The sequence below is a fragment of the Schistocerca serialis genome, chromosome 7 (genome assembly GCF_023864345.2).
Source record: "Schistocerca serialis cubense isolate TAMUIC-IGC-003099 chromosome 7, iqSchSeri2.2, whole genome shotgun sequence".
In the NCBI taxonomy this organism is placed as follows: domain Eukaryota; kingdom Metazoa; phylum Arthropoda; class Insecta; order Orthoptera; family Acrididae; genus Schistocerca; species Schistocerca serialis.
The window spans coordinates 621,016,295-621,035,175 of NC_064644.1; the positions used below are offsets into that span (position 1 = coordinate 621,016,295).

An 18,881-nucleotide genomic window follows, 5' to 3' on the forward strand; every position below is an offset into this window, starting at 1 on the left:
AGGTCCCAAACGTCGCAGAAACTACGGTATGCTGCAAAGACAACCTATGGAAGGAAAAACAGGTCCACGAACGCCAAAGTCAGATATTATACACTACCGTACAGGGAAAAAAATACCTTGAACGGTTAGATACAGGACCTCATATTCACAGGACATTAAATTTTAGATTAGTACGTTCTGCATTTAAACCATGTCGGCTCGCGAGTTCAAGGCCAACATGGATACCGCGGCGCAACACCACCTACCTGTAAAATCTGCCTGCGGCTCTCGTTGCTGTAAACCGAAGGCAATGGACCAGTGTGACGTGAGCAGACATGCAGGATGCCTCGTAAACGTATGCTCGAACGGTGCCCTCAAATAAATGTTTGAAAGTGGGCGCATTACTGGCATGGGAGAATGATTCGCATCCACCCGGGAAATTGCAGCTTGTGTGAGACGATGTGTTTCAGCAGTGCAGGAACAGGTGTGTGCAGAATGGCTGACTTAAGGCCACAGAACATGACGAGATGGGTCAGCTCACACCATTCACCCCCCCCCCCCTCCCAAGAAGATCGACACCCCACCTGAATGGCACTCCAGGACAGACCTTCGTCCTCCTCGGCTGTGGCCCAACAGCGGAACAGTGCAACACGTCCTACTCTGTCAGGGGTGACTGCTTGTCGCCGTTCATTACGGCATGGGTTACGTGCGTAGTCGGCTTCTCCGCCTATCTTTAAGGAATGTGCAGGAACATGTTCGGCAATTGTGTGTGGAACGACGTAACAGGGGACAGGAATGGCATCAGATAGTGTTTTAAGACCAATCCGAGGTCTGTTTGTTTGAAGATGATGGCCGCATTGTGGTTCGCCACGGACAGGGGGAGCGTCATCACAGTGGCTGTATTCACACAACACACACAGCGCCATCTCGAGGCCTTATGGTGTTGGGTGCTACTGGGCACGGCCACAGGTCACAGTTGGCGCGTGTCCAGACCACTGTGACCAGTGTGAACTACGTGGATGACATCCTGTGACCCGTAGCCACAGCCTTGCTCCACAGCACTTCAGACGCCATTTTTCACGAATGACATCCATGCCCGAGGCAGGATTCTTACCTGCGGCCGTAGCGGTCGCGCAGTTCCAGACTGTATCGCCTAGAACCGCTAGGCCGCTCCGGCCGGCGCCATTTCTCAGCAAGACAGTGCAAGACCACACGTTACTGCACGAACTTATGCCACAGGTTATCAGCCTTTAGCCCTGGCATGCCAGGTCACCAGACTAGTCGTCTATCACAGGACACATGCTCAATCGAGGTGACTGAAATTCTAATTATATGAACGTCCTATCTCTAGTCGTTCAAGGTGATCTGTCTTTCCTAAACATGAGTGTATGTCTTCAATTAGAAACACCGCGTGTATGCAACGGAGGGGACCACCTTGGATAAGTGAGCTTGCATCCGGCTGGAGAAAGAGAAGCGAAAGATCTTGAAACACATATGAGACACGAAAAAACACGCTGAAACCTGGATGCACAGACAAACGCAGGAGCTGTGTGAGAGCGTTGAACCAGTTTAAAGCATGACACGAAAGAGAAGGCTGACATTTGTCAGAGGCATCATGAGAATGGGGAACAACACGTTGACAAAGAAGATATGGAACACAGCACGCTTAACAGGGAACTGGGCGAAAGAAATCAGGGAGGACTGCAAAGGAATTGGAATAAGTGAAAAACTTCGTACCTAACAGTGCAGAATTGGTCCAGCTGTAGGAATACAGGTGGGCAGCTATCAGAATCACAATTAAGATCACGGAAGCAGAGAGAAATAGGAGGAGCGAGAGAACGAAAATGTCTTGGCGTACTGAATAAGTCACCGGTGATTCTAAAGGGGCGAAACGACTAAATACAAGGCCCATTCAAAAAGTAATGTCCGATTTGGCGCGAAGTGGGAACTACTTTGAAAATCCGATGTAGCTTCGATCAGATGTGTTGGGCAGTGTCTTTAGTGTGCCTGTCGATCGCTTCACGTCGCTCTTTTCAGATCAGAGCGCAAAGTGATGCCGTAGAAATCCCTGGTGAGAGATTCGCCTGAAGCTGTGCAGCCCACGTAACAAAAATCTTTCTTCAAGACAATTCTCAGCCGCGTTCTGCAGGGGCAATGAAGACGCTCCTGCGGCGTTTTCGATTGGAAGTGCTTGATCACCCACAATACAGCGCTTAATTCGCTCTCTCTAATGTTCATCTCTGCTCACATGAACCGCTAGCTACGAAGACAACATTTTGGCACAAACAACGATAGGCAGACCAGCGTAGAGAATTGGTGAAAAGCACAGGCGGCTGCTTTCTGTGACGAGGACAGTGGAAAGTTTGAACAATAGTGCGACAAATTTCTAAGTCTGAGCGGAGACTATTTAGAGAGGTAGGTGGAAGGTGTGGCTAACAGTTGCGAATAAAAAAATTTTCTGTTTCACTGTGGTTTTCATTTCGCGACCCATCGAACATTTCTTTCCGAACAGCCCTTGTAACTAAATGCATACAAAGATCCGGTGAAAAGGGTAGCTCGCAGTAGTGTGGTTTATATGAACCGTGCGGCAACTCATTTTCGTCTCTCGGCTGTGGCGTGAGACCGCTGCGCTTCGCACAAACGAGGCTCGGCGGCTGCTCCTCCCTACCGTAGAGGTACTTCTCGAAGGCGCGGAAGGTGAAGGGTCCGTGGAAGCCCTCGAGGCCGACGAAGAGACCGGCGCGGCGGTAGTCGTCGACGAGCCTCTTGACGAGCACCTGCTCGTTGGCGCGGCCCGCGCGGGTCTGGAGCCTCTTGAGCTCCAGCAGCTGCTGGAAAATGCGCCGCTCCATGTGGTACCTCCGGCAGCGTTAGTCGGCGACCCGGCTACACAGGCAGCGTCTCAGTAGCACCGCAGACTCTGTCTCAAAATAGCTGTACTCTCAAGTTTTCCTTGTGCAAGGTGGTGAACCACATGGTCGGTCGTGAGCACACGCTCCGCACAAATCTATCCGAAAGTTAGCAAGATTTTAAAATTTCCTATTTTGCTATAATCCGTTCGGTAAGCTTCAGAATGTGTCATCCCTCCAGGTTAGTATGTAACAGAATGTACGTAAATTTCATTGTATAGTCGAGAATTGATTGTTATCAACACGTCACATTTGTCGAAGGTAGATTGATTTGACACCTAAATGATAAGCACATTACATTAGAACATGCAAACTAAACGTTTTTATATTTTTAATGCGAAAATGGATGCTACCATTTTCATTTTACGATCTAAAATTACATCTTCATATGATTAAATCCAGCGAGTTGCCAAATGAAGCCAGACAGTATTCACTACAGAAGTTGTTATTGATAAACCAGAAAAAATCAGACTGGTCGAGAAAATGCTGTTGGATATCAACAAAAATAACCATAAAAATGACACAGATTGATATACCTCATAGTGGAGAAACAGAAGATGAACAGGGGTAAGAAAATGTTTCGTTAAAGAGATATGAAATGAATTCCCTGTTGTGTCTCTTGGTTTGTGTAATTTACCTCAAACGTGCGTTTTTGCTGACATTACTGTTTACAGTCATGGAATTTTTTCTCTGATTTGCATTTGTTCTGTTTCAGTGTAACTTCCATCGCAATACATCGATACTGTGTGTTCTGTGTCTGAAATGACGCACATGCACTACATCTACAGCCTGGCAGATAGGAATGCGGATTCAGCACGTCAATTTTATGGCTGAACGTAACTCCGATAGGCAGTTACCTGTGCAGGAACGTTTGTACGACAAAGTCAATGCTTGTGAGAGACAGCCTCATTTGAGAAGAAAATTTCAGATGAAGACCACGTGATGTAAGAATTCGTGAGATTGAAGAATATGTTCTTCTTCCTGTGGATGGAGCTCGAGCAGCTAGTACAAAGAGAATACCGGAAGGGAAGGCCTCAGTGACATGTCGACATGAAGCAGTTAGTGTGGAAACTTATGTACTCGTATCGACTTCAACAGGTGCAAGGATTAAATGAGGCGACGCATGTTAAGCCAGTATGCTGCGTTTCTTAGCATGTACCTGATTCACTGATGAGGCTGGCTTTTAAGTTCATGGGTAGGGATCTTCAATTATCATAGCAATCGCGACTGGGCTTATGCAAACCATCGCGAATTGCGACAAGACATATGTCAACAGAGGTTCAGCCTCAATGTGTGCTGTGGAATCGTTAATGATCATGTAACTGGCCTCTATGTCTTTCCTCAACTTCTTACTGGATAAACGAATCTGCTGTTTCTCAGAGATGATTTGTTTCATTTACTTGATTATGTATCTCTAGAAGTCAGCCAACGAATGTGGTTTTCGCACAATGGTGCTCCACCTCCCAATACATGGATAGTTTTCCAGTACGTCGGTACTAAATTTCCAAAGAGACGCTTACAACCAAATTTGGGTCAGCAGGCTTAGCACTGTGGGGTTTATAACCTCCTAGCTCCAATAGGAGTGGAAATATGGGAAAAACGATTTTCCCTCACCTCTGGTGTATAGGCTACTCTATGCATCAGGTATGTTGTGAGGGAACAGTGTCAGCCTGTCAAACCAACTTGCCTTGCAAGGCAGCCTACGCGACAGGGGCAAGAAATGGCTTTCTGGGTCGTGATTTATAGGCTGCCCTGTATAACAGGGGTGTTTTGTTGGAGTAGTGTCAGCCTGATTTATCGACCGGCTTTACACGTGTATATGAGGGGCAAATAAATGATTTTGTAGCTCCTGATATGTTGCCTGCCCTGCATGGTAGGCTAATTGTGGGAGTAGTACCTGCCTCCTTTACTGAACTGTATTGCAGTGGCTACATGTGACAACGAGCTTGGCAGGGGATAGTTTGGGATGGACAGAGGAGCAGATGAATAGACTGAGGGGGAGTAGCAAATGGTCAGGGGAAGAGGGGGAGATGCATGAGACAGGTGAAATGTGTAGAGGAATAGTGGGCAAGTAGCGAAGGAGGAGGGAGAGGTGGAGATGGAAAAGGAAGGCGCAGGAGCGTATGCTCAGCGTGAGGAGGATGAAGATATGGTCAGAGAGAGGGGTAGAGGAAATGGACAAAGAGGCAGGGAGGAGGGGATAGACAGGTAGAGTTGAACAGACAAACAGAAGGAGGGAGAGGTGTGTTCAGTATATGTGTCGACAGCATATGTGGGCGAAGCCACAGGAAGAAGGCTAGTAGTAATGTGACACTATTAGTATCGTTAGCGAACTGGATTCTATAAAGCGTGGCGTGCACTCACTTGCGCATGCTGTTCTGCACGGCCTGCGTGACGGTGACGGTGCTGAGCGGCGGCCGGCCGTCCTGCCTGCAGGGCCACGGCACCCTGCCGCCCCCGCCGCCCCCACCGCCCCCGCCGCCCCCGCCGCCCCCATCGCTGCCCCCGGCCTCGCCCGGCTGCTCGTGCTCCCGCCGCGGCGACGGCTCGAACCCAGAGTCGGGCTGCGCGCTGGAGCGGCTGCGCGTGCTCGTCGTGGACGCCTCTTCCTCCTCCTCCTCGTCTTCCTCCTCCTACTCGACCTCTTCCTCACCCTCCTCCCGCTTCTGCACGCCGCCCTTGACCTCCGGTTCCTCTTGTTCTCCGTCTCCTTCCGACTCCTCGCCGCTTCCCTCCTGCCTCTCCTGTATGAGAAAGACGCTGACTAAATGGATACGAAATGTCTCGCCACATTCTACAAAACTCATTTTTCGCAGCGAATCAGGTATCAGATATACAGAAGATCCGCAGAACTAAATTACTGTTAACTAACTGCTTACTGATATAATTACAGAAACTATGAAATACAAACTAATTATCACTCCATCCATTAAGTTTATCTTTTAGCGCAATTCCAAAAGCGTAGTTCTCGAAGCACGTGACGATGGCTATATCTCACTCCTCACCCTCGCCCCCCCCCCACCCGCCCACTCATCCACAGCTGCGGAAATGCCTTACCTAGAAGTGCAGAAGTGAAATTTCCTCAATTTTCCAAGACTCGTGAAGACTGTGGCTGGACGTTCATTGAATCCTAAAGAACTAATTTTTCCCCAATGTGTATTTACGACTACCTATGGATTCTAAAAAAGAATCAGTTGCTGCTTGTAGGTGAGTGAGAACGTTAATCTCAGGGCTTGTGAATCGGGCGACTGTGGGAAGTGACTCAAGACTGATGGAGTGAGTTGGTGTGTTGATTGGAGACAACAGGCGTTCCAATGCCACGTCAGATTTCATCAGCTGTCCTGGGGCACAGCAGTGTATGACAGTGAAACATGCACTGTGGGAATACCGGAACAGAACGGAATTGAAGTATTAGAGATGTGGCTCTACAGACGAATGTTGAAAATGAGGTGGTCTGATAAGGTAAGGAATGAGGAGGTTCTGCGCAGAATAGGAGAGGAAAGGAATTGTGGAAAACACTGACAAGGAAGAGAGACAGGATGATTGGACATTTTTTAAGACACGAAGGAATGACGTCCATGTTACTAGAGGGAGTTGATGCACGAAACAGTCGTCATCACTGGCTGCAGATTTCTACATTGAGATACGCAAAAACTGATAACCTCGCTACGATAATCGTATCGATAACGGATGGTGTTACGTAAGAAGCTAGCAGAAGATACGTTCTGTTGTTTACGTTTATTTTTCGTTGTACGTCGTACTGGGACATTTTATTTGCGTGACTCCTACAGGTATACAGCAGCAGAGTTGAGTTATCTTATTGATAATTGGTAAAAATACTCAGTGGACTTACGGAAAGTGCATTGCTTTGGGATTGGCATCCAAGCAAATATATATTAACATCGGTTATCGTCACATTTACACGCTTGTCAAAAATGCATTGAATGTCTTCTCAACTATTTAGAAGATATCGCAAACATTCTTACGTTCTTGCTATTTCTTTCTCAATTTGTTATGCGGAGTGTATTTAGTCCTTGTATATTTGAAGTTTGTTTAAGTTTACGTGGCTTGGTATTACGTGCTAATTCACTGATTTCTACATTAACGAAATGAAAAATAAAGACTGGAAAACAGAGAGAGACGGAGAGAGAGAGAGACAGACAGAGAGAGAAGGAAGGGAAGGGGAAGCGGCTATACATTGACTGGATCCAAACACCACAACTGGCCCACTGGCACTAATGTCATCACCGATTTGCCCATACTTCAAATAGGACAACTACTTAGCAGTTTTGCAGGTCAAGTGTGTACATTGTACTTTATTAAATTGATTTCCACTGCACTCGATGCATCTCTTCACACTCGAAAATGATCCCAAACGTTTTCTGGCACATTCGTCGAGCCATGCCATTACGATCACTTCCTTTGGTCCTCTCATCGGTTCAACAGTTCCAAAGAGAAAGCAAATTCAAACGGGACAGTGTTACAGCTGTTGAAGGCAATCAAGAACTTCGGAGCCTATTGTATTGTAACAGTTTGTGGAAAATTTCGACCAATATACTAGAATGTTCTTATTAAGAAAGAACCAACAGCCGACCTTCGTCGCGTTATTTTAAGGACACCTTTAGCGTCACACCGGGAGTTATGCGGTAGTACTTAAGACTGTAGGATAGGTAAATGTCGCGTATGGGAAAATTTAGAATATTTTCTTAGAAAAGAGCGAAGTTGTTAGTACATCGGAAGTTCATTTATAAAGCCTGCACTAATGGCAGTCTGGAAGTGGAATGAACAGTGTGGAAGAGTTATATAAGAGTGATAAAACTGAAGAAGTATTATGGAAAGGGAAGGGTAAGTGAATGATTTGTCACAGGACTTAAAGACTTAAGTCGAAAGAAAGAACCTCTAGTGGACATGATTCCCTCACAGTTATTAAGATCTTTAGGAGAACGGACAACGAGAAAAGTATTTCTCATGATATGCAAGGCACATGAGAAAGACCGTCACATTTGAAGTGGAACATTACAATTCCTATACGAGTACTAAGGAGATGCTGGAAGGTGAGACTACTACCGGAACATCAGTTTTATAAGTCACGGTTGCAAAATACAGGGACCAGTTAGTTACAGAAGAACGGAGGCCAGGAGAACGAAACCTCGGGGAGGACCAGTATGGATTTCAAGGAAATGTGCGAACTTTTGAGGAAAAATTGACTCTACAACTTTTCTTACAAGGGAACATCACCAACTTGACGTCATATTTTAAGGAGAAAAAAGCACCCTTGCAAGATATCAGCCACGTCAATCGAATCCGAGGGAAAATTTGGGCCATAATTTTGATTCAACATAGCAAAACGAAAGCCGTAGTTTTAAATTTCACTTTCAAAGAACGATTCACACAGGGGAACCGTACGAACATACCGTCACTTGACCATTGGACAAACTACAATACAGACGAGATAGTGATAAGCATACCTGGCGTAAAGAAACAACTAAAAATTTTGAAAGCAGGTAAATCGTCAGATTCAAATGGAATTCCAATTCGTTTTTACGAAGAGTGCTCTATGGCACTGGCCCCTTACGTAACTTGCATTTACCGTGAATCTCTCGCCCAGGACAAAGTCCCAAACGAGTGCAAAACAGCGCAGGTGCCTCCAGTGCATAAGAAGGGTAAGAGACGTATCCGCAAAATTACACCCCAATATCCCTAACTTCTATTTGCGGCAGAATCCTTGAATATTCCCAGTTCCCAAATAGAAAGCTTTCTTGGGACTGAGAAGCTTATGTCCACGAATGAGCATAGTTTTAAAAAGCGTCGCTCGTGCGAAATTCAGTTTGCCCTTTTCTCACACGGTAAGGGCAACAGGCAGACTCCATATTTCTATATTTGCGGAAAGTATTTGGCATGATGCCCCACAGCAGGCTGTTAACGGATGTACGAACATAAGGAATAAGGTCACAGATACGTGAGCGGTTCGAAGACTTCTTAAATAATGGAACCCAGTACGCTGTCCTCAGCGGTGAGTGTCGATCAGAGACAACGGTATCGTCAGGAGTGCCCCGGGGAACTGTGATAGGCTGATTCGGCAGACAGAGTGGGTAGCAATGTGCGGTTGTTTGCTGATGATGCCGTGGTGTGCCGTAAGGTGTCGATGTAGGGTGACTATAGGAAGATAAATGGCAGCTAGTCCTAAATGTAGAAAAATGCAAGTCAATGCGGATGAGTAGGAAGATCAAATCTGCAATATTCGGATACAGTAGTACTAGTTTCCTGCCTGATACGGTCACGTCCTTTAAAAATCTGGGTGTAACGTTGCAAAGCCATATGACATGGAACGAGCATATAAGAACTTTGGCAGGGAACGCAGATTGTCGATTTCGGCTTACTGGGAGAATTTTAGGAAAGAGTGGTTGACCTGTAAAGGAAACGGCATATAGGACGCTGGTCCGACCTATTCTTGAGTACTGCTCGTGTGCATCGGATCCGTACCAAGTCGGAATGAAGGAAGGCATCGAAGCAGTTCAGAGGCAGGCTGCTAGATTTGATACCGGTAGGTTTGAACAACATGTAAGTTTTACGGAGATGCTTCGGGAACTCAAACGGGAATCTCCGGAGGGAAGGCGACGTTATTTTCGAGAAACACTATTGGGAAACTTTAGAGAATCGGCATTTGAAGCTGACTACCGAACGATACTACTGCCGCCAACATACATTGCGTGTAACGACCACGAAGATAAGACACGTGAAACTGGGCCTCACACGGAGGCATATACACTGAAGCGCCAAAGAAACTGGTATAGGCATGCGTAATCAAACACAGAGATGTGAAAACGGGCAAAATACGGCGCTGCGGTCGGCAATGTGTCTGACATAGTTGTTAGATCGATTACTGCTACTACGATGGCAGGTTATCAAGATTTAAGTGAGTTTGAACTTGGTGTTATAGTCGGCGCGCTAGTGATGGGACACATCATCTCTGAGCTAGAGGTGAAGTTGGGATTTCCCCGTACGACCATTTCACGAGTGTACCGTGAATATCAGGAATTCGGTAAAACATCTAATCACAGACATCGCTGCGGCCGGAGAAAGATGCTGCAAGAACGGAAACAACGACTACTGAAGAGAATCGTTCAACGTGACAGAAGTGCAACCCTTCCGCAGACTGCTGCAGATTTCAGTGCTGGACCATCAACAAGTGTCAGCGTGCCAACCATTCAACGAAACATCATCGGTATGGGCTTTCGGAGCCGAAGGCCTACTCGTGTACCCTTGATTACTGCACAACACAAAGCTTTACGGCTCGCCTGCGACAGTCATCACCGATATTGGACTGCTGATGACTGGAAACATGTTGCCTGGTCGGACGAGTCTCGTTTCAAATTGTATCGAGCGGATGAATGGGTACGGGTATGGAGACAAGCTCATGAATCCAAGTACCCTGCATATCAGCAGGGGTCAGTTCAAGCTGGTGGAGGCTCTGTAATGGTGTGGGCCCTGTGCAGTTAGAGTTGTATGGGTCCCCTGAAACGTCTAGATATAACTCTGACAGGAGACACGTATGCAAGCATCCTGTCTGATCACCTGCATTCATTCATGTTCTTTGTGCATTCCGACAAACTTGGAAAATTCCAGAAAGACAATGCGACACGCCACACATCGAGAATTGCTTCAGAGTGGCTCCAGGAGCATTATTTTGACTTTAAACACTTCAGTTGGCCACCAGACTCCCGAGACATAAACATTATGGAGCATACCTGGGTCGCCTTGCAACGTGCTGTTCAGAAGAGATCTCCACCCCATCCAACTTTTACGGATTTATGTACAGCCCTGTAGGAGTCATGGTGTCAGTTCCCTCCAGCGCTACTTCAGACATTAGTCGAGTCCATGCTACGTCGTGTTCCGGCACTTCTGTGTGCTCGCGGGGACCCTGCACGATATTAGGCAGGTGTACCAGTTTCTTTGGCTCTTCCTCGCTCTATTTGAGTGTGGACCAGGAAAGGAAATGACAAGTCGTGGTATACCATACCCTGCGCCACGCGCCGTACGGTGGCTTGCGGAGTGTCTACGTAGATGTAGATGTAGACTGTAAGCAGTTATGAACTTCTGGAAGTACCTGTTTTAAACCTGCGCGCTTACAATTTTTTTGTCATTCGTTGCCACCCCACTGCTGTTGCTTTGGCTGTGTCAGAGAGCTCGATTTGCAAGCTCTAGATGGTGCCACAGATGTCTTTGCTTCGAACATTTTTACGTTGTGATTCACACAAATGCAGTATAATTTAATGAGGCGATTGACTGTATCATTAAGGAAGAAGTGTAGTGCTGTTTAATTATTGACATCGCTATAGTACTTTATTGTCTTTGGATTTTGAAGTTAGCACTGTAAAAGTGATGTATATTTGTAGCAGATGCGCTATTCTTCAACCGTGATTAAATTGTAAATCGAAAACCACTAACTTCATTTTATAATAAATCTTCACTCGCTCCAGTTTATTCAAATGGTTCAAATGGCTCTGAGCACTATGGGACTCAACGTCTTAGGTCGTTAGTCCCCTAGAACCTAGAACTACTTAAACCTAACTAACCTAAGGACATCACACAGACTCATGACCGAGGGCAGGATTCGAACTTGCGACTGTAGCGGTCCCGCGGTTCCGGACTGCAGCGCCAGAACCGCACGGCCACCGCGGCCGGCTCCGGTTTATTCATTTTGATTTTGGGGCGTGTATGTAACTGCAGCATTTCAGTACTAGAATATTGTTAACATTGAATGTGGTGTTGCCGGCCGCGGTGGTCTAGCGGTTCTAGGCGCTCCGTCCGGAACCGCGCGACTGCTACGGTCGCAGGTTCGAATCCTGCCTCGGGCGTGGATGTTTGTGATGTCCTTAGGTTAGTTAGGTTTAAGTAGTTCTAAGTTCTAGGGGACTGATGACCAAGGCTGTTAAGTCCCATAGTGCTCAGAGCCATTTTTGAATGTGGTGGTGGTTAGTGTTTAACGTCCCGTCGACAACGAGGTCATTAGAGACGGAGCGCAAGCTCGGGTTGGGGAAGGAAATCGGCCGTGCCCTTTCAAAGGAACCATCCCGGCATTTGCCTGAAAAGATTTAGGGAAAACGCGGAAAACCTAAATCAGGATGGCCGGAGACGGGTTTGAACCGTCGTCCTCGCGAATGCGAGTCCAATGTGCTAACCATTGCGCCACCTCGCTCGGTAACATTTAATGTGCATGAAGGTGACATTATAAACTCGTATTACTTGTTATGTTTCGGGCAGAGTGATATGTGTTGTGGAACAAGATTTTAAAACTCGCTGGGCAGATGAGTCCAGCTCCCTCCTCCACTTCCCTCGTCTTCAGCATCATGCGAATACGAATGCTCTCGTTGTCACCACGACGTACCGCACATCGCGTCCCGGCATTAGGCGGCTGCTGTGGGGCGGAACGAGTGACAAACTACCTGTGCGCGCTAAAGTTTCAAACCCGTCCTTTCGGAAGGTCGTAACTGCGCACTCTAACAATTACGCCCTAAATATTCACGCGGTGTCGATTGCTGCGGTCGATATCATGCAAGTGTGTCTTTTTGTCATTAAAATATGACATCAAGTTGGTGACATTTCCTCATTACACGGCTGGGAAGATGTGTTGATCGGGAAGGATGACAGTATCATGAAAAAAAGTTATAAGACGAATATCAAGAAAAGTAAAACAAAGTTAACGGATTGTAGTTTAAATGAAGCTGGTGATATTGAGCGAATTAGCTTAGCAAATGAGACACTGAGAACAGAAGGCGAGTTTTGCTATCTAGGTACCATTGCAACTAAGGAGAGCGGAAGAGGAGATATAAAATGCGGACTTGCAATAGAAAGAGAAGTTTTTCTTAAAATTAAACTTAAACGTTGGGAAGTATCTTCTGAAAGTATCTGTCGGGATTGTAGCCATGTTTGCGAGTAAACATGAACGACAAACAATAGGCGTGAAGTGAATGAAGCTTTTGAAATATAGTGTTGCAAAAGAATGAGGGGTATGTCAGATAACCAATCTAATGGGCGAGAAGAGAGCTTTAAAGGCATACTTGATTAAAAGAATGGATAGGTGGGCATGCAGCAAGTAAAGGGTTCGACACTGGGTCGAGGCATATTTTATTTTATTTGCCAGTTTCATTCTGCCATATAATACTGTAGTATAGAGCGTTTCTTAAACCACATGCATCTGAACTGTACATAGCACACGTCTGGAAATTATTTGCAAAGCATGTTGCTAGCCCTATTGGTGACGTAAGGCCTTAACGAAATGTAATGCACCTGACCGTGGCAAGAATAATAGTTGGTACCAATCGATGGGAAGATGCAGTGGTGTGAAACAATTTGCGAACAGGACATGCAAGAGGCTTACCAATGGAAACGGTTGTACATCCTTCGTCTGTGTTCGTATTATGTAAGTGCAAATGTTTTGTAGAAGACCCACTATAATAGTTGTATGACAATCAACAGGACAGACACCGTACCACGGAGACTACATTTAGCAAATAAAAACAAATACGCCTCGACTCAGAATCGAACCCTTGACCTCCTGCATGTGAACCCAAAACGCTAGCCACTGCACCACCTGCACAGGACTGGTAACGTTCGCTGAGAGGATAGTTAGCAGAGGTGTGATTACTGCGTTGTCAGATTGCCAAGTCCGGTTACTGCCGATAATACGTGCAGGACGAAAACAGACACCGCATATTAGTACAACTGATTCACCTCGATGGGCAATGATCCAACCACCTTCAGAGACGGATTTACAATTACGTTTGGCCTCCTGAGTGAATCACAAAGTAGTGAGCATTGGGACATGGACATGCTGGTCTCCGGGAGGCGTACAGAAATACTTCGCGCAGCCGCCGTAAATATTGTGTTCCGGTGGCGCAGTCGTGTGCGTAACTGTCTAATAAGCAGTGGATAGTGGGTTCGAATCTCAGTGTGGCACACATTTTCGCGCGTCGCCACTGAGTCACATTAAGTCCCGATGCAGCTGACATCAACAGTTCCTTTCCTTTCAATCCCCTGCACCTTCAGTTTACATTATATCTCATTGTGTTTCCCTAAAGACAAGAATTCTGGATTATTTTGCATATTGTCACTCCCAGTTGTCTTATGTAATTATATTTCAGAGGAGTGAACCTGAAGTAAATATACGACCAGTAAAAATATGTTGTCTGAAATACGCAACTGTATATGTTCAGAAACTTCTTAATGAGATTGAAATCCTTACAATTATTTCCCAATACATTTACTCATTAATTGTTTTCGCACCTGAGGTATATCGGTTTCAGCTCTACTGTGATCTAAACAGTTACAATAAACGACAAAAGAATAATTTTCATGTAGACTTTGCCTCCTTGTCTGCACTTCAGATTGGAGTTAGGTACTCTGATCCAAAAACATCCAACAAGCTCCCGTCTAAGATAAAGGAAGGAAACAGGAAATCCCACTTGGCTTATAAGAAAAGTAAAAACATACCTCGTGAGCTACTGTTTCTACAAATCACCAATTATGCAGATTCATAGATTGAAACTTTCTCTGAATTATATGGGAAGTAGCGGTGTTTGTTGTAAAGCAACGTGACAAGTATTGGCGTCTGTAAATAGGACTCACTGTACAGATGTAGATGACTTTTCATAGCAATGTAATGAACATATTTAGGAATCAATAGTAGGCAAACAGAAACTGCTCATTATTACTGAGGAGGCTGCAGCTTTTTCAAACAAGCACTTTTTTTTCCTTATTTAGTTGATTAAATGTAGCTAGTACACCTACAGATACCATTAAGAACTGCAGTGATAGTTTATTACCGCTAATACAGTATAAAGTATACAGATTATGTTACTACGATTTGTATGTTTTTGTTAATGAATACCTTGACTCATTTCAGAGTATTTAGCCCTTTGATACCCCAGCGTTAAACTTGGAATGGATATTTCGAATGAGTGTTTCTTTACAACAATAATATTTATAGAATGGTATATTAATGGTAAGAAATTTCTATTTCATTTTCACAAAAATTTAAGATCTACACGATTGTGTCAGTCTTACAGCGATACTCGTGAAAGTAAATATTTTTTTGTCACAAACGGCATAGATATTAAGTTTTACACACCTTGTTCTTGTCCTTTTCTAGCAATAAATTGCTTACGGCAATGAGCGGAGTGCATATCATCAACAGTAGGCCAGTGCTCGTACTGTGTAGCTTCTCACCATCACATGGTGTATTTATTGGATTGAACAGATTGTTCGGTGGGTCTTCATCAGATACACTTAATCACTTTCACACTACAAGATGAAGAAATTAGGGCTGCTCCAGTCAGCTGTCGGAAGACCGCTGAATTCGTCAACTTTGGATTCATCTAATACTAAAATTTCCTCATTACTAGCGCTAAAAATAAAAAATAACTAGCGCACTTTGACAATAAAAATAAATAAATATGACAACTTATTCCGTAATCTGCTGCGAACCGAGTAGTTTGAGTGGTTTCACTTAATGCGAGAGCGCCAGCTGTTACTTCTGTCGGTTACTTTGGTTGTATGAAAGTTTTCACTCAGTCTCTGGGTTTGAGCTGTTTCATTTACGTACTTTCTCTGTAACTTTTCGTGGGGGCTTACGATCAAGGATGTTGATTGGTGAGGGCGCTTGGCGCCTCCGCAGCACATAGATTGCTCCTGCCGCTGCCAGACCCTGGGCACCAGCCGGCGCGAGGAGGTGGCGTGATAGCCGGCGCAAGCGCAGCACCAGCCACCTCCTCGCGCCGGCTGCCCCCCTGTCCCTCTCAGCTCCATGACGCCAACGTGGAGCGTGCGGGACGACGCAGGCGCATCATCATCAAACAATCAATCACAGTATAACAGTCGCAAGAGTTGGAAAATGTACCTTTCTTCTTGTTCACAATGCCCTAAGAGAAGTTTCTAAGTTTCTTGCTCAATTTATTAGTTACACATTGCACCTGGAACAAATTAAAAGCACTGCAGCAAGCAATCAGTTTGAAATCGTGAAGAGAATTGGTCTTTCATTAGATAATTAATTACAATATGTTAACTCCGGTGTACCCACTGGAATATCTCTGTATGCGCCTGAGAGCTGGGCTCCCCTCTAAGGTATGTTTTGTATCCCACAACTTTACTTCACTTAGTGAAAAAGTACGAAAGACTGTTTTCTCTCAAAGAATAACTGAATAGCTCGCTCAGGTAAACACAAAAAACTTACAGACATTGGCTACAATTGGGCATTGATGTAAAATCAATGGGAAAAGTTAAAAATTATACCACACTGTGATTGGAACCCAGGTCTACTGCTTAGGACACCGATGCTCTGATCACTAAGCCAGCCAGCAATCAGTGATTTGTGTTGCACTGCTGCTAGTACAGCTATTTCATTAGCTTCTCCTTCAACACATTTGCTTCGATTCCTTTTGCCAGTCCGTAAGTCGCCATCGGACATAAAAGCATTCACAGCCTTGTTAAAAGAACGAATGGCAGCGAGCTTTCTCTGGAAAACGCTCACCATGCAAGGCAACAGCACCCTCAACATTTCTCCTACATTCCCCGTAAATCAGGATCATTTCAGTTTCTTCTTCTGTGGTTGCTACATTCATCGTCTACTTGCACGTCGGTTCTCCAACTGATACCAACACAGGAGTCAACAACATGGGGCAATAATATGACGCTACACCACAAATAACCCACACTCACACATTTGTGTGTACCAGATTCGAAAGGGTGGGATATGCGGAACATGATGAGTGAATGAAAATAAATTAATGAACAACGATGTGGGAAAACTCTGAGCACAAATCAGTCCCTGCTCCAAGGGGTTCCTGAGTAGTGCTTGAAGGTAAACACCTGACTGTAATGATCGTGCAGAGTTATGGAGTGGGGATTCGAGGTTGATTGATACTCTTCCAAAAAAAAAGTCATCCAGAGAGTCTAGCGTGTGTGCTTAATTCTCCCGGTTGGTGCAACAGTCGTCTTTGAGTGGTTGACACAATTTGTTACTTTTCTTTGTGAATTCATTTTAACATCGATCGTAATTGGTATTTTGATGTTGTGCTGCAAGACTGTACTCATGTTTTGAGAGTGTCGCCGCCAACAGATTCGGAAAACGCAGCACAGCATCTCGCAATGGTGGATGGAACACATTAGATGCGTACGCATGTGGCATAAAGACAAATCACCACTGGTTAAAAGCAGGCTCAACAAAGGACATACGTTGGAATATGAGAGAGCAAATAAGTTGTGCCGAGTTAGTGAATTTTGGGAGAGCATCATCAAAGAATTTAGTGAGATTAGGCTTCATAACAGTCTCGATATTAGTCGAGCGCCATCAACTAAGTTCGGCGTGGAATCCTTTACTGGCAACATTACACCAAGAACGCACCCAGCAGTTGACGCTTCGCAAGTGTGGGCTAGACTGAATGCGCCGAGGATTGAACGGCGGTCGCCGTTTCCTCCCCCCCCCCCCCCCCCACCCGTCTCCAACCACACACGCCACACTCGGGGAGAGTCGGCCACATAATTATAGCTAATACAGGTGATATGTTTGTAATTTGGTTAGCCTCTTCAAGTATGTGTGGCAAGAGGAAGCCATTAATGCTTATTTTCCCTTGGGAAGAATCACAGATGTTGAAGTGTGGACATGAGGACGCAAAATCGTTAGTCTATCCCGAAAGGTGTAGTCGACTTAGTGATGTTGTTAGGATTGTGCAGAAAACACCTAGGCATAAAGTTTGTGATGTCTTTATGAGAAGACCGTACGACGGAGCGAAAAACAACCAACACATACATGAGTGACGAGTGAGTATTATTATTATTCCCAGCCAGATCTTTGAAACTCGTAATGTTATTCTGTAATGTAAAGAGCTTTGATAATAACAGAAAAAAGTAAAAATTCTTTTGAATCTGCCACGAAACAATAAAAAATTGGACTTTAAAATAGGTCTACTTCAACGAGATATTAAATTATTCATTACCACAGTATTTAGTGTTGAGAAATTCGAAATTTAGGAACCTGTGGTATAGCAATGAGGGAGAGTATTGTAGTACACTTGCAAGTAGGATGCTTTCTGGGTCCTACATCTGAGTAATTGTCACAGGAACAGTCCATTGTTAGTAAACTAATTTGTTTCTGTAATAAGTAATTTATCATATACGTATTGTTTCTCTTAGATTCTAAATACTTTTCTTCACAGATTTAACGTCCCACTGTCTCTTCCCCCAACCCAACCCCTGATTAGTTAAAGAATGAATCTCCCATGTATACAACATCTTCATCATTACTTTACAAATGAGTTAATATTTTCCATATTGTGCTAATCATTTAATGTATGAATAGTCGTACACGCCTTAATGACTTTATTATGACAGCATTTTAAATATCTCAATAATTACACTGAATATTCGTAATCAGTTTTTTGTGTATATTATGAGAATTTTCACGTGCAATGTACATTTGTCTTAGAGCTAAAATAACTGACTAAAAACAATCAAGAAATAAATAATGATAAAAAAACTGCCATAACAATCGTTGCTCCTGCTATGTAACCCAATGACAGGTACTCACTGCAGGCATTCAAAGTGCTAACTCCCTGGTAGTTCCCTGCCCGAGTGTGAGTATCTCATGACATGAATATGAGCCTATGTGGTGATACATAATCTTTGGATAGTTAATTCCGATAGTACAAAGCATAGTAAAGTATAATATTGACACCAAAGTGTTTGAGAAAGTACAAAATACTGAAGTACGGAAACAAAGAAATTATGGAGCAGAAAAAAATTGTGTGGGTTTTAGTCTTCTGTATTGATTCGACTGTTCCTGCAGTGGTTGTTAAACTGACAGCCACCTTAAAAATATTACTTCCTTAAAATATTACTTCCATCCTACGCTACATCAATTTCAGACCATTTCATTTTTTAATGTTTTGATCATTGTTTTTTTTTGTTCATTACGAACCTACAACTGAGAGACAGGCC

At 44.5% G+C, this 18,881-nt stretch overlaps 1 protein-coding gene across 1 annotated transcript in view; it reads left to right on the forward strand.

Moving 5' to 3' along the window:
• Window positions 1-5,258: 5,258 nt before the first annotated feature.
• LOC126413304 (uncharacterized) overlaps window positions 5,259-18,881 on the forward strand; it is a 182,906-nt gene continuing 169,283 nt past the window's right edge. The window contains exon 1 of the mRNA XM_050083204.1: window positions 5,259-5,509. Within this exon, the coding sequence (XP_049939161.1) occupies window positions 5,259-5,509 (251 nt within the window). The remainder of the gene's footprint in view (window positions 5,510-18,881) is intronic.